The 16,309-nt window shown below is 46.2% G+C and overlaps 3 protein-coding genes across 4 annotated transcripts in view; 1 reads left to right on the plus strand and 2 right to left on the minus strand.

Moving 5' to 3' along the window:
• Positions 1-3,465, minus strand: part of PFKFB1 (6-phosphofructo-2-kinase/fructose-2,6-biphosphatase 1) — an 83,693-nt gene extending 80,228 nt beyond the window's left edge. The window contains exon 1 of the mRNA XM_024767184.1: positions 3,339-3,465. Within this exon, the coding sequence (XP_024622952.1) occupies positions 3,339-3,366 (28 nt within the window). The 5' untranslated portion in view covers positions 3,367-3,465. The remainder of the gene's footprint in view (positions 1-3,338) is intronic.
• Positions 3,466-6,311: 2,846 nt separating this feature from the next.
• On the plus strand, positions 6,312-13,921 carry APEX2 (apurinic/apyrimidinic endodeoxyribonuclease 2). The gene is made up of 6 exons (XM_024767185.1): positions 6,312-6,687; positions 7,685-7,768; positions 8,398-8,578; positions 9,123-9,269; positions 10,022-10,091; positions 12,632-13,921. The coding sequence occupies exons 1-6, from the start codon at positions 6,351-6,353 to the stop codon at positions 13,538-13,540; spliced, it is 1,728 nt and encodes a 575-aa protein (XP_024622953.1). The 5' UTR covers positions 6,312-6,350; the 3' UTR covers positions 13,541-13,921.
• A 966-nt stretch (positions 13,922-14,887) lies between these two features.
• ALAS2 (5'-aminolevulinate synthase 2) overlaps positions 14,888-16,309 on the minus strand; it is a 23,975-nt gene continuing 22,553 nt past the window's right edge. For both annotated transcript variants that reach the window (XM_024767187.1, XM_024767186.1), the window contains one exon: positions 14,888-15,176. In XM_024767187.1, the coding sequence (XP_024622955.1) occupies positions 15,013-15,176 (164 nt within the window). In that variant the 3' untranslated portion in view covers positions 14,888-15,012. The remainder of the gene's footprint in view (positions 15,177-16,309) is intronic.

Here is a 16,309-nt window from a genome sequence, read left to right on the forward strand (position 1 = left end):
GGGGAGGCTGCAGCAGGCAGAGTGTGGTGAGTTGGGAGCAATGGCCTCAAAGTAGGACAAGTCCATAGGCCAGAGCCATCCTACCCAGATGTCTCTGCTTTACCCTCCCCCATCCCCCTGGTTGTTTTGAAGCTTTTATGTGTAGTACTCATCTAACAGCATAGCTTACCTGGAAGACGTCCAAGTGTGCTCTTACTTCATTCTTTTGCAACCTTCCCACCCCTTGATGAACCTCCAGTGATTGGCTACAAGAAAGCTCAATTTCTTCCACTGAGCTGGGCAACACCAGGGCAATCTCATGGGGATAGCAATCTCCAATCCCTGACCTCCAATGCTCTCAGCTCCACTTTGCCTTTTAAGAAGTTCCTTAAAATACATTCTCAGAATCCTAGTCTACATAAGGGTTAGATTCCCTCCATTTGTTGTGTATAAATCATACCAAACTTTCGATACATTTCAAAGCCTGCCCTTCTAAATGAATCTACTGAGGCAGTGGATAACAGTGGTTAAAAGCAATGGGCTCTGGAGTCACACTACTGGAGTGGAATCCCACCTCTGCCCCTTGCTATGACACGCTGGGTAGAAGACTTAATTTTTCAGTGCCGTGGTGTTTTCATCTCATAGGAGTACCTACTCCCTTAGGGTTGTTGAAGATTCAATGTGTTAACACATATAAAGTAACCTGGAAAATGTTCATTATATATTACCTAACACTCTGATTCCCTTTGTGAAGTAAAAGGTCAGTTACCTCCTTGGCTAATATGCAACTTCTGGTGTAATGCTGAGCATTCAGGAAACACTCAGTAAAGGAAACTTACAAAATTATGACAAAGGGTTAACATTTATAATAAATAAAGAGCTCATGCCAATCAGTTAGAAAGATGAATTCACTTTTACTTTTTTGGTTTTGTGATACAGAGGTCCCCTAGAAATCATTGCATCCAACCCTCTCAGGTAAGAAGATGGAAGCCTAGAGAGGGAAGTATTTTCCTAAGATCCTATAGTAAATCAAGTCACCAAGTTAGAAATAGAACACTGGGGATCTGATTTCTCCAGTCCAGGGCTTTTCTTTGGTTAACTGATCAGTCAAGCTTGATTTAAGAATGTGGTCTTCTAGATTAGCTCAGAACATTTAGAGTCTTAGAACTAGAGTTTGGAAGACATGCAACTCTCTTAATCGTAATAAGTCTCCTAACTGGTAATCACTCTGCTAAGGCTAGTAATCTGAATAATAACCCTTTACATGTATGTTTTCCATGGCCCACAAAGAAACATATTCCTCATCATAGTTGCTCCTTCCAAACATTCTCACTAGCCTCACAGGGAAACTGAGGTCTAGGGAGGGGAAGTGGCTTGTCCGAGGTAATCAATCCAGTCACATGAACCCCTCTTCTATGTTTACAGTTTTGTCCTCATGACCCTGCCAAGAGGCAGAAAGATAAATTTAGCAGCAGGAAATCTGAGATAGGAGCTTAGCAGGCTTTTGACAAGGTCTGAAAGGGTAAACTTAGGATCCAGGCTTGAAAACCCAACTTAAAACTACCTGGAACTGAGTGTGTGTGTGTGTGTGTGTGCGCGCGCATGTGCGTGTGTGTGTTTTAACCACTGTTATCAATTCTGATCCCCAGAAGTAGGAAAACTAAACAAGCTTTATGGGAAGGCCTCAGTCCTGGCTCTTCTCAATCAAACGTGTCTCTCCAGTCATGTCTCTCTTTAGACCCCTGTGGTTAAATTGTGCCAGCTGACTCACTAGGCCCCCAAACTTACTGTGTACTTTTTTGCCTCTGGGCCTTTGCTCAGCCTGGAATGCCTTCTCTTCCCTTCCATTCTCAGTGAAATCTGACTCACTCTTCAAGGCCAGGCTCAATGCTCACCTCCTCTGAGAAGCCTTGGCTTTGGTTCCCACATTGCCTATATGCTTCTGTTTATCTGAGCAAGTATCCACCTTTTACCGGTCTACTTTCCTACTAGACTGTGAGCTCCTTAAGGATGGGGACTGGATCTCAGTTATCTGTGATCTGTTTCCAGGTGTCCAGCTCAGGCCCTGGCACAGAGGAGACTTGCTCAATCTACATCTCTCTGCCCTAGACGAGATGAACATGTGTACAAATAATCCCCATTCAACAAAGGTAAATTTTATAAAAGAGAGCTATCCAGGGAACTGGGTGGGGGAACTAACTTGGTCTGAAGGTAGAAGGTGGTAGTAGGATCTAGAAAGTTTCTCAACCCTGAACGGGGCAGAACAGAAAGAACAAAAGAATGAAGTCCCCCCCCTCCAGAAAAAAGTTCCAATTAACTGGTTACAGAAAAAATTGTTCACTCAGTATCAGAGACTCACTCAAGACCAAGAGCTGAGTCACAAATTCTAATTTGGGGTTAACTCTACGGAGGAAAAGCATAAAGTATGACTACCTGAGGCCCACAGATCCTGACCATCCTCCCAAAGTATGGAGTGTATGGGAGAATCTCATTAAAAGCAGTATCAAGACAGTACTGATGGGTATCAAAATCACAAATGGGGTCTTCTTATTGGTAATTCTTCGAGTGTGTGGGTGTGAATGCATTTGTGTTAGGGTGAGGAGGGGAGATTGCATGCTTACAGGTCAGGTGCCTATATGTGAATATCAGGCCTTCCGTGGCAGCAGCCTAGGATCCACTTCCTTCTTGGCCACTGCCCTGGCCCACCATCCCCCCACTACCTTCAGCCCCATGCCTGGGGCCCAAGGTTTGCTCTATCCTAGTCCTAGGAGTAGCCCTCCACAGACCATAGTCACTCAGGGAGAAGAGCAGCTGGAGGGTTATGTGTGGTATTGCCTGTGGAGGCTACAGAAAAAGTAGGATCACTAAGACAGAGCACGGAAGTCCTGAAATATTTCAGAAGCGCTTTAGTTCCTGTCATCCCACTCCTCTTCACCTTGTGACAGTCCTCTGAGGGAAATAGGAGGGACTTCAATTTCCATTTTGGTGAAGAGGCTATTGAAGCCCAGAGAAGCTAAAAGACTTGTTCAAAGTGCCACAGCAAACCCGCCCTACTTTATATACCTGTTGGGAGGTAAGAGATACAATCTCTATCACCCAGTTCATTCAAAACTGGACTAGACCATGTTAAAGAGACTTCTAAAGTGCTAGGGAACTGCCCTTTGGGCCAGTGTTCCACAAAGACAGGTCAGAATGGATGATAGATAATGAAATATAGAAATCATGTTATCCCCAACTTCCCATACACTTTAGTGAACAGTTTGAGTGTCCACCTATTCCAAGAAAACTTTCCAGAGAGCCTAAAGAATGGATTTGGGTTTGTGTTAACTCCTATCTATTTTTCCTTCTGTTTCACCTACCTGTTCTCCTAGAGGTTTTTTCTTCCATCGCTAGTTATCCAATACACGACACACGGCTCTCTTGCATTTAGACCCCCAAAGCAGGTACAGAGAGTGGCGTCAAGCAGGGAGCCTGGAGGCACTCGTTGGCTCCCTGGGAAGGCTGGGGATGTACCCTTGGTAAGAGGGGGTGTGTGCCCGCTGTTGAAATATCAGCTGCCAAAGAAGTTCCTGAGTCACCCAGAGCCTTTTCTCTTCAGGCCAACCATGTGTTCGCCTTGCCCCAAAGGTCAGAACTAATATTAACAAGCTACTGCAGAATGGGGAAATGAAAACCAGCAATGTAAACAGGCAAGATCTGGATTTCCTTGGGGCTGGTTCAGATTGGTCTTCAGTGTAAATCAGCACGATCCCCTACTGGAGAGTGATTTGGCAATATGAAGCAAGAGCAATAAAAATGTTCATTTCCTTTGTCCTAATTATTCCACTCTTGGGACTCAATCCTAAGCCAATAACCACCAAAACATGGAAAAGCTTAAAGCACCAACATCTTAATTTTAATTGCAGGGCTATTTTCTGATGGCAACAACTGGAATGTAACCTTTAAGTCCTCCAGGAGGAAAAGCAGCTCTTTGGGTCTTTTTTGCAGACACTGAGAATGATGGTTTTAAGGCTATGGAATTCTGGGGGAAAAGTAATTATGCCACAATTCTGGGTGAGGAACCTAAGGATGCGAAGTTATGCTTTTCCCTGGACATTGGGCATGTCTATTATTTCTATTTTTATGTTATCAAAAACAAGTCACTAACCTGTTGATGCTCTTGCTATTGCCCTTTATTTGTTCATTCATTCAACAAATATTTATTAACTCCTAATATGTGTTGTGCGCTATATTAGGGGATGGGGCTAACAAGATGAATCAGATATGGTCATTGCTCTCAAGCTGTTGGCAGTCTAATGACAGAAATAGAAATCAGTGGTAGCTGTGCATTGTAAGCGCTGTGACAGAATGGACCATAGAGTGGTGTGGGGGCCCAGAGGAAAAGATCTAACTGGGGAGGTTAGAAAAAACTTACTTAGGAAAGTATTCCTTGAGCTGATTAAGACAGGGGTTGAATCCTGGCTCTACTGCTTCTGTGATACTGGGGTGAATTCACTGAACCTCTCTTAGCCTCAATGCCCCTTACAGTGTTGCCCTGATAATGAAATGAGATAATGCATATGGAAGAGCCATAGGTTATATTGGAAGACAGTGCTACTCTGGAACTTGGGTAGCCCACTTAAACTCTCTTGGCCTTGATTTTAATAATCTGAGAAACAGAGCAAAGAGGAAGTACCTGTCAGGCCACATCCTAAGGGATGCTATAAGGCCCAAGACAAATAATGACTGCAGGGTGGGCTTGATACAGCTTCCCCATCTCCCTCCCCCAGCCCAATAAAGCCAGAGGTCCTCTTCTAAATCTTACTCCATTAGAGTGCTTCTTTTTTTCCCTCATTTTCCCCGTGGTTTATTGAAAAGGTTCAATACTCACTATTTTGCAGCCTGCCACCCCCCAATATGTTTTGGGATCTTTCTATATCACTACACATAGAACATTTCATTATTCCCCCCCTTTTTAAAAAAATATTTTATATTGGAGTATAGTTGATATACAATGTTGTGTTAGTTTCAGGTGTATAGCAAAATACATCATATACTGTTTATTCTTTTTCTGATTCTTTTCCCATACAGGTTATTACAGAGTATTGAGTAGAGTTCCCTGTGCTGTATAGTGGGTCCTTGTTGTTTCTCTATTTTATATATTGTAGTGTGTATATATATTAAAAAAGCGAGGTAAATTTGAACATAAAATTAACAATTTTAAAGTGTATGATTAAGTGGTATTTAGTACATTTTGCAAAGATTTCATTTACATGAAATATCAAAAATAGGTAAACCCACAGGAACAGAAAGCAAATTGATGCCATAAAGGTGCTGGTGGTGGAGGGCATAGGGACTAACTGCTTAATGCGTAATGGGTATGTATTTCCCTTTGGGGTGATGTTTTGGAAATAGGTAGAGGTGATGGTTCCTCATTCCTTTTATTATTAGTTTTTTAAATATGGTAAAATATACATAACATAAAAATTAAACATTTTTAATTAAGATTCTTTTGGCACAAAAGCATATAGATCAATGGAACAGAATAGAAAGCCTGGATATAAACCCACACACCTACTTTCAATTAATCTTGGACAAAGGAGGCAAGAACATACAACGGAGAAAAGACAGTCTCTACAGCAAGTGGTGCTGGGAAAGTTGGACAGCCTTATATAAATCAATGAAGTTAGAAGACTCACACCATACATGAAAATAAATTCAAAATGGTTTAAAGACTTAAATATAAGACGTGACACCATAAAAAAAACTCTTAGAAAAAGAACATAGGCAAAACATTTTCAGACATAACTCCTGGTAATATCGTCTTAGATCAGTCTCCCAAGGCAAAAGCAATAAAGCAAATAAACAAATGGGACCTAATCAAACTTAAAAGCTTTTGCACAACAAAGGAAACCATAAACAAAACGAAAAGATGACCTAAGGACTGGGAGAAAGTATTTGCAAACGATGACCGACGACCAGCAAGATCTTAATTTCCAAAATGGAGTGCGTTTCTTATTGCTCCCTCCTCCGGCCGCAAAGTTCCCTTCGCGCATTCCCCCGCCCACATTTACATGCAGGGTTACGCCAGCCACTCCCTAGTCGCTGGTTGCCGCAGCCCTCTTTGTACTCAGGGGTGCAGTCTGAACACTGTGGGCGGGGCTTCGGTCGCTGCGCGGTTCCGCCACTTAAAAAGTGGTAAAATCTCGTTTGTAAGTAATGGAAAGCACCAAGGGGACTTTTCAGCAGAGCAGAAACGCAGTCAGACTCAGGCACGTGAGCCAGTGTCGGGTGGTAGGGGCAGGAGCCCGAGCCCAACCATGGCCTTCCTCTCACTATTCATTGCCCCTAGGCTACCACACCGCCCCCTTCAGCTTCCGCTTCTCCAGCCAATGAAAACTGAAGGGCTTGAATCCCCGCCCCATGTGTGTCCAACCCTTTTGCGGCACGCACAAGAACGCCTGCGCAAATGCGCGCGCGGAAAGCTAGGCCTGGCGGACAAAGGAATTTTCGGGTTTTGGCTCTCACTTACGTGGGGCGCGGGCTTAAAGGCATTGCAGTTAGCTGTCAGCATGTTGCGCGTGGTGAGCTGGAACATCAATGGGATTCGCAGCCCCGTGCAAGGGGTGGGATACGAGGAGCCCAGCAATTGTACCGCCATGACCATGGGGCGCATTTTGGACAAGCTGGATGCTGACATCGTCTGTCTTCAGGAGACCAAAGTAACCAGTGAGCGCTCAAGAATTCAGGACCCCTACCACACGTTCCCTTTTCCGCCACCTTTTGCTCTCTGCTCCATATCATTTCACTTTCCCATTTCTCTATCCTTAGAGTCCTCCCCCTAGAGCCCGTCTGGAATCCCGATCCCCCCTCTATATTTCGCACTCCAGCTAGATCTCCTAATTCCGACATCATCTCCTGGCCTCAGCAGAACCATAATTCCCTCCCCCTTGCAATCTCCATCTTCTTTCAGATCCTCTAATTCCTACTCATTCTCCTGACACAGCTCAGTCCCCCAAATTTCCTCCTGCCACACACTTTCCATCTCCCACTCCCAAGACAGACACCCCCACTTTCCCTTTTCTGCCCCCAGTTCATATCCTTTAATTCTCACACCATCTTTGCCCCCAGTTTAGACTCCCTAGTTTCCTCCTTTTTAAACTTCTATCTCAGATCCCCAGTACCTCTTATCTCTACCGCCATCTCTCCTCCCCAGCTGAGAGCTTCTCATCATTTCTACGTCATGTCCCACCCCAAACTTAGACCCTCTAATTCCCTCTCCCCCACAGCTCAATCCCCTGATTCCTTCCCTCTCCCACCCACCTCCCTCTAAGACCCATTCCCTACTTTCCCTCCATCCTCAGTTCAAATCCTTGAATTCCCTCTCCTACCTCCTACTCCCAGCTCAGATTCCCAGTTCTCTCTCCCATATGTCCATTTCCCACCCCCAACTTCCTCCAGTCACCTACTCACCTAGCCTCCTCCCACCTAATTCTTCACCTCCCATTCAGTAGTCTTCCCCTTTCTCGTAATTCTGATAACAATTCCCTCTCTAGTCCCCACCTTTTTTTAGCTTCTCTTCTTATCATAGGTACTCGATATTCTCTTCTACCCTGGCTCTGATGTGTGCAAGAAATTAGCCTACAGCTGTAATTCCAAGCCTTTCTGTGTCCTGGGTCCTAGTTTTATCTCTGATGTAATCTTACATCTTTTTTTTTTTTTCCAGGGGATGTGCTGACAGAGCCCCTGGCTATCATTGAGGGCTGTAACTCCTATTTCAGCTTCAGCCGCAACCGTAGTGGCTATTCTGGTAAATGGGGCTTTCTGGGGACTTTAAAGTGATGGAGACAGGTGGGAAAGGGTTTTCAATATTTAATGAGAAGGTAATAAATGTAGGCTTTTCATCCACAGAGCTAAAGCCATATCAGGTTATATGAAGGATAATTTTTATGTATAATATTGGATCTCAGAAACACAGTAGTGTGATGGTTAGTTGTATGAGCTCTGGAGCCAGACTGCCTGAGTTTGGATCCTAGCTCACTTCCTAGCTGCGTACCCTCTGGCAAGCTACTTAACCTCTTTATGCCTCAAGTTCCTCAGCTGGAAAATGGGGATAATGTGTACTTCTTAGGGCTATTACAAGGACTAAACTAATTAATCCATGTGATAATAATAATAGCTAACATTTTCTGAGCACCTACCATGTAAAGCACTTAGAATATTAGCTGTTATTAATCTGCAGCTTTTCTAGATGAAGGAACTGAAACTCCAGAGTTTGAGTAGAGGAGTTGCCTCAGGCATCCATGGCCCTTGAGTTGGGGGAGTCATCAAGAGAGCCACACTTGATGAAGATGAGTCGGGTGACCTGTGCAGGGGCAATAGACTGTGCAACAGGCTGTTGGCTGCCAGGCCTGCTTAGAGTACCCTCTCTGTCTCCAGGTGTAGCCACCTTCTGTAAGGAGAGTGCTACCCCAGTGGCTGCTGAAGAAGGCCTGAGTGGCCTACTTGCCACTCAGAATGGGGACGTGGGTTGCTACGGAAACGTGGATGACTTCACTCAAGAGGAGCTTCGAGCTCTGGATAGTGAGGGCCGGGCCCTCCTCACACAACACAAGATCTGGTAATAGCCCACATCCGCCTGTCACCGAGCATCACTGGTTCAACTCTGTGAATGTGGTGATTCTAAGGCTTGCCTTATAAACATACATTCACCATAGAAAACTTCCCAAACTTGCCTTTCCTGGACTTCAGTCCTGGCAAGGCAACCTGCTATGTGACCCTGAACAAATCATATTCTCTTCTGAGCCTTGAGTTTATTTCTACAGGGGCGGGGGCGGGGGGAGAGGGAGCCTGGCCGGGAGGACTAGCTCTCTTTTTTACCACAGGTGCCTCAGAAGCAAGTTAGCCAACTTTACTGCCCCAGGTTGCTCTCTTTCTGTGTCCTGTCTTTGTGAATGGCAGGACCATCACCTGATTTACCCGAGTGTCATCCTAGATGTAGTCAGTCCTCAAGTCCTGTGTATGCCAGCTTGTTCATGTCTCTCTATCCCTTTCCTTCACTTCCATCCCACAGACAATCATTAAGTGGGAGCCACATGGTGTGGGGAGGGGAAGGGTGGCTTGAAAGTGACCCCTTTTGCGGGGGCCGTTTCTATTCTCCCCAGCACATGGGAAGGGAAGGAGAAGACCTTGACCCTAATCAACGTGTACTGCCCCCATGCGGACCCTGGGAAGCCTGAGCGGCTCGCCTTTAAGATGCGCTTCTATCGCTTGCTGCAGATCCGAGCAGAAGCCCTCCTGGCAGCTGGCAGGTACTGCAAACCTGGGCAGCAGGGCTTCCTTGAGCTTGTCCCGGGTGCCCAGCCCCGTGTCAAGGTCCATTGAGAGGGATATGGGATCTTTGTCTTTTGAGTTCATTTACAGCCTAGTTGTAGACACCAGCAGGCCCACCAGAATAGACCCTGCTGTCTAAGAGCTGTAGGGACCAGGTAAAGTGATACAAATATGGGTTTTGTACTCAGATACCTCTGAGCACCTATCCCAGATCCTCTTTTACTCACTGTGAGCCCGAAGGCTAGTGTTGCCTCTATTTTCTCTTTTGTAAAATAAGTGTATGAATCCCTACTTCAGAGTATAGTTTTAAGGATGAAATGAGATGAGGAAGGTAATGTACTTGGGAACAAATGAAAAGTCTTATCCCAGGGAGGGACAGGAAAGTGAGGGTAGGTTGACATAATCAAGGGATGCTTCCTAGAGGGAGTGGTACCTGAGCTCATCTTTGAAGGACCAGAAAGTTGCCATTAGGTAAGATGCCATTAGGTAAGTGAGACAATCATGTCAAACAGGGAACAGGGTTACCTTTGGAGATCATAATTGTGTTGGTCAGTTGTAAAAGGCATCAAGGTTATACTGAAATTGGAGAGACAGGCTATTATGACTTGCCGTTGGACCCCACCTTGACCTCTATGTGGCAGGTGGTCTATCTGAGATCTTGGGCCCAGGAGAAAGTAGATGGGCCAGGACTACTGCTTCCCTTTCTGAACATTCATTTTATGTTTTTCAGCCATGTTATCATTCTGGGGGACCTGAATACAGCTCACCGCCCCATTGACCACTGGGATGCAGTCAACCTGGTAAGGCTCCCTCTAGGCCTTTGACCTCACTCCTGACTATGGTTCTGTTTAGCCAGCCAATCAATGCTTTTTTTTTGGCCCAGGGGCCAGCTCCCTTCACGGAAAAGCAGAGCTTAGTTTGAAATTCTATTCTGAAAGCACTGAAGATTGTGCTGTGGACTCAGTTAGTAGTCAGTGCTGGCTCGGCCCCTTAGAGCTCTCAGCATGGTGGTGGGGTATGGACACATGACCAGTCAATTATAGAATGGTGTCTTCAGGGCTGAGGCAGAGACAGCAGCCCAGGAGGTTAGGAGAGCCTGGAAATAGGAGTTGGGCCAGCCAGGACATCAGGGGAGATATCTTAAAATGGCTGAATCTTAAAAGATGAGTAGAACAGAGCTTTGGGGTGGGAAGCAAAGAATTCTAGCATGATGAGCAAAGGATGCAAGGTGAGAATTTGGCTCGTGTGCATTGAGAACTACAAGTCCCATTCTTGTTAGGGGGTGAAAGAGAAGGAAGGTGAGTAGCAGGAGATGGGGCTGGAGAGTTTCAGTCAGATTTCAAGAGCCTGGAACTCCACATTGCCTTGATCATTTCCCTAATATACTATGTTTCCTGCTCATGAACCTTCAACACCTCTCTGTTACCTTTGTGATGCAGAGAAAACACACAGACCTGGCATTCAAAACTCTTTCTTGTCTGCACCCAGTCTCTGTTTCCATCCTCCGCACCGCTACACACTCCATCCACTCCAGCCAGGTTGTCTCCTCTCTGCCCATTGCAAAAGTTATTCTCATTTTGGCTTTTCTCACTGTCCTCTGAATTGGTAGGCATCCCCTCCCTCTGTCTTCTTTTCTTGTGTGAACCTCTCATCTCTGAGTCCTTCTATGCCAATGGTTCTCAACCCTTGAAAGTACATTAGTACAAGGAGCTTTTACAAAAATGTCAATACCTTGGTGCAACCCTAGACCAATTAAATCAGAATCTATTGGGTGTGGAGCCAGGGTAGCAGTATATTTTGAAAGTTCCCGGGCTGATTTTATTGTATATTCAGGCTTGAGGACCACTGCCCTAGAATCTCCAAGTCAGTTCTCATCATAGCTTGCCTCATAAGGGGAGGGATAAGTAACTTATGCTGGCACAGTCCAACTCAGCAGTAGGCTTGGCTCAAAGAAGAGGCTGTAGGAAAATTCCTTGATTAATTTGCAGAAGAGCCACAGGAACATAAATGTGTCTCTCAGCTGGGAAAAATGAGCAGAAATGAGATAATGAGAGACTGGTGGTGGTGGTGGGGAAGGGAGTGTACACTACAAACTGCAAACCTTCAATCCTCCCTACCTTATTCCTTATCGGTGTTTACTTAGTCTGTTTTTGCTGCTTCCTGTGATAGTGTTATATACTTTTATGCCTTCTCTTCTTAGTTTAGAAATATCTTAGATATCTCGAGTGCACTTCCTATACTCTTTTTTTCCCAAGGAAAGAGAACTAATGTACCAGATCACCTGAGAAACACAATCTTTCCAAAATAACAGAGTATGTCTACTTCCCACAAGACCAGCTCTTCTAGTCTCATCTCCCTAAATAGTACCATCGTCCTCTTGGTTGCTCCAACCAGAAGCCAGGGAATTGTGTTAGTGTTCTTCTCTACCCCCCTTTCCCATTCAATTGGTCAGTGAGTACTGTTGATTCTAGCTCCAAATCATCTCTTAATTTCATTTTGTCTCATCTGGCACCACCCTAGTCTAAGTGACCATCACCTCTTGATAGTCAGTCTGGTTGCCCCTCAAGTCTTTAGGGTATACTGTCCCCTCCCTCCACAGGCCCATCACAGAAGTTGTTCTCTCAATTTGTAACACCCTCTGCCTGGGTTACTCTTGCTCAGCCTTCACTTCTGAGCTCCAGATCACTTCCTGAAAGGAAGCCTTGTTGGTCCCCAAGACAAGATCATGGTCCCACTTTGTCTCTAGTATCGTGCCTGGCACATAATCAGTGTTCTTTGAACATTTGTTGCACTGAATGAGTGGGTGAGTGGATTGGATGGATGATGAATTAGGGATCAGAGCCAAAGGAAGTATTCAGACCTGAAACCCTGGAGCCCCTCAGCTCAGGAAGGGGGTGTGGTCAGTGAAGGCTTTGACACACACAACAAGATAAGCCAAATAGTACCAGAGGGTTTACATGAAAAGGCAACAGGCTTCTTAACTCCTAACCTCAGCCCTACTTCCTGGAGGTAACCACTTTTAACTTGCTGTTTTCCATTCTCTTGGTGAGCAGTTCTGAGAATTGCTTTGATTAACAGCAAGCTTTCAGATCTGGGATTTATGGCCCAGTGCAAGGTAGAGGTAGCCTGATGCAGAGGGGAAAAAGAATCATGGCCTTTTAAATCAGTAAGGGTGGAAAGTGAATCCCAGCTCTGCCAGTTCTGGACTGTATGACCTTGAGCATTCTTCTTTGAAACAACCACATTTTCTTGTCTGTAAAATGAAGCAGTTAATCTAAGTCCCTTCCAGTTCTAGGCATCTAGTTCTACCTCTTTCTTTGTCCCCCTTCTCTTTCCCCAGGAACGCTTTGAAGAGGACCCAGGTCGCAAGTGGATGGACCACTTGCTCAGTAACCTGGGGTGCCAGGCTGGTTCCCATACGGGACCCTTCATTGATAGCTACCGATGCTTCCATCCAAAGCAGAAGGGGGCCTTCACCTGCTGGTCCACAGTCAGTGGCGCCCGCCATCTGAACTATGGCTCTCGGCTTGACTATGTGCTGGGAGACAGGACCCTGGTCATGGACACCTTTCAGGCCTCCTTCTTGCTGCCTGAGGTGATGGGCTCTGACCACTGCCCTGTGGGTGCAGTCTTAAGCGTGTCTTCTGTGCCGGCAAAACAGTGCCCTCCTCTGTGCACCCGCTTCCTCCCTGAGTTTGCAGGCACCCAGCTCAAGATCCTTAGATTCCTAGTTCGTCTCGAACAAGATCCTGTGTTCAGGCAGTCAGCGCTACAGCTCAGCAATCAAACACCGGTACAGATGCGCCAAAACAAAGCTCGTGTGCGCTCGACCAGGTCTCGGCCAAGTCAACCTGGTTCCAGTAGAGGCCAAAAAAACCTGATGAGCTACTTCCAGCCATCCTCCAGTCGTCCCCAAGCTTCTCCTAACTTGGGGCTTCCTAGCCTGGGCAACCTCATGACCCCAAAGACCTCAGAAGAGGACGTGATGGCCAATGTGGTGGAGGGGCGGGCCAAGGCTTCAGAGGCCAAGGATGAAAAGGAGGTACGGACCTCATTCTGGAAGTCTCTGCTGGGGGGGCCCTTGCCCATGCCCCTGTGTGGGGGCCACAGGGAGCCGTGTGTAATGCGAACTGTGAAGAAGCCAGGACCCAACCTGGGCCGCCACTTCTACATGTGTGCCAGGCCCCAGGGTCCTCCCACTGACCCCTCCTCCCGCTGCAGCTTCTTCCTCTGGAGCAGGCCCAGCTGAACCAACCCAGGCCTAGGGATGTCTGGCATGGTTAACCTTGTACATGGTCTGAGGCCAGCTTCCTCCTAAGCTACTTCCTCAAGACCTCCTTCCCACCTCCTCTTCCTCCTCCACCTTCCTCAGGGACCCTTCTCTTTCCTCTTTTTCTTCTTCCTCCAAGGCCTCCCTTCCTCTCTCTTCTTCCTGCCTAGCTCCTCCTCACTGGTGAGCTTCTTTTGTCTTAATGCTGTGACCCAGTCCCCCACCCCACTTCCCACCTCCCTCTCAGAATTACAGAGGAACCAGTTGCCCCAGGAAGTTGTGATTTTAAACCCATTCCTTCCTTCCTGGGAAATGTATCTGTGCCTAAATAAAGTATGTGTCTTTGTTGTAGTGCACCATGTCATGTGGACATTTTGGATGTGCTCCATAAAGCTGAGTCAGAGACGTTATCTCAGTCCCGGGTTTGCCAACTGCCTGTAACCTGATGATATAACTTCCAGGGAGAGGGGAGGAAGGAGGATTGGTGCTTACCATTAAAGTGCTCTGTTGAGTTGTTGGGGTTCCCTGCACTGCTGAGGTTGGATCAGCAAGGGAGGTGGGTGTGGTGGGGCAGGAAGCTCAGGTGGGCTGTGTAGCTTTAAACCACTGTTTCTCAACTGATGTGTCTTACAGCTGCCACAAATGGGTTACAGGGTAGAAAGAAATGGGTCCCTCAACCCTAGAGTTGCCAGGCAGGACCAGGAATTGCACAAGTGTCAGAAAAGATTGCCTCCTAGACAAGTAATACCATTAATTCACCCAAGCGTGCCATGCAAATGTTTTCAGTGTGTTATGACCTAGAAAGTTTGGGAGCATTGCCTTGAACAAGTTGCTTGCTATAGCCAAGCCTCTTTCTCACCTTGGGAAACAGAACTGATAAGTCTTGTTTTATAAGGTGTTGTGAGAAGCAAAGAGGATAATGGATTGAGGAGGACATCCATTCTCTCTGTTGGAAAATATCTCCAAAGTTTTGGGGAACCAGTCTTTTTCTCCAGGCAGATTGGTTTGGGCTGATTCCACCTCCTGGCTTCAGAGGCTACCTGGGGCCTGAGTTTCTGGGCCTACGCATGAAGAGTCAATCCCTGGATTCTTGTTGAAACCATGGGGAAAGAGCCATTTGATATAAACCTGCCAAATGTCCTGGCTCTTTGTTTAACTCACTGTGTAGTTTTTGGCCTCTTCCTTTTTCTGGATCTGTTTCCCTATCAGTAAAATGGGATGGTCAGACCAACAGGTGATCAGTGGTTTCCTCATGGCTCTGCCACTTGTCTAAGGGGGTCAGGTATAATGTAGTTGTCTGTTCTCTGTCAAACAAAGGGCTACAAATGCTACACTTTGCTCTTTATTTTCAGGCTCAAGTCAGCTAGAGGCACACAACAAAGCAGAGGACAGGAGGCGGCCCAGCCCCAAGAGAGGTGCAGGTGTGGTGGGGATCCATGGCAGCTTGTTTCTCAGGCATAGGTGGTGACATACTGGGGCCCCATGTTCCCAAAGTAGGAACGTTCCCACTCACTCATGAGCTCGAAGTGCACAGGACGACGACAGAAGTTGCAGGCAGCTATAGATACATCCTGGAGGGGCAGCCCCACCTCAGTCCAGGCTGCCAGCAGCTTCTCTGAAGGTAGTGAGGGGAGGGGAGGGAAATAATTGGTTAGAGTAGGTCTTAATCCCTGTGTCACATTACAGATGTGCCAAGATATCCCCTCAACCCTTTGAGATGTCTCGGAACCAGAGGTATCCTCCTCAGTTTGCTCCACCGTGTGCTATGAATGTTAGCATTTGTGTATGGGTGCTGTGATGTATAAAAGTTTGAGAAGCACTCATGTGACATAATTTGAAGCTATACTGACCTGGCCTGAACCAAGCCCTAAGTACAGGACATGCTGTGGCTCAAGAAGTGAATCCATCTAGTTGGAAACTCCTAGCCTGGTGAGGAAGGTGACACTGACACTACCCACACAGTGTCGTCAGTATTGTGACCTGGGAGCCTGGGGCAGGGGTTTTTCCTAGAGGGAGTGGGAGCCCAGAGGACAGAACCTGACCTTGCTGTCAGAAGTACCTCAGTTGTGTCTCTGTCCCTGGCTTTTTTTCATGCCTACTCCCTGTGTGATCTCATCTAGTTTTATGGCTTTAAATACCATCGTATGCTGATGATTCTGAAATTTTCATCTCTAGCCTAAAGCTGTATCCTGAATTCTAGACTTGTGTATCCAATTGCATTTCTATATCTCCACCTGGATATCTAGTAGGCATCTGTAACTTAACATGAGCACAACTGAGCTACTGATCTCCCTACTCTCCACCAAGTCTACCCTACTTTCAGCCTTACCCATCTCAGTTGATGGCAATTCCAGTTGCTCAGTACAAAAATGTTTGAGCCATCCTTTATTTTTCTCTTTCTCTCCTACCATACATCCAGTCTATCAGCAAATACCATTGGCTCTACCTTCAAAATCTGACCACTTCTCATCACCTACAGTGCTATTTTCAGGTCTGAGCCACCATAATTTCTTAACCCAGAATATTACAGTAGCCCCCTAATGGATCTCCCTGCTCCCAGTCTTTCAGTCTATTCTCAACATAGAAGTCAGAGAAATTCTTTTAAAACCTGAATCAGATATGTTACTCCTCTGCTTAAATCCTTCAGAAGGCTCTCCATTTCAGAGTTAAAGCCATAACCCTTCCAGTGGCCTATAATACCCTACACAGTCTAGCCCACATTGCCCCTCCTCAGTTTTCTGTCTCTTT

This window comes from Neophocaena asiaeorientalis, unplaced genomic scaffold (assembly GCF_003031525.2).
Source record: "Neophocaena asiaeorientalis asiaeorientalis breed wild unplaced genomic scaffold, Neophocaena_asiaeorientalis_V1.1 scaffold313, whole genome shotgun sequence".
Lineage (NCBI taxonomy): Eukaryota > Metazoa > Chordata > Mammalia > Artiodactyla > Phocoenidae > Neophocaena > Neophocaena asiaeorientalis.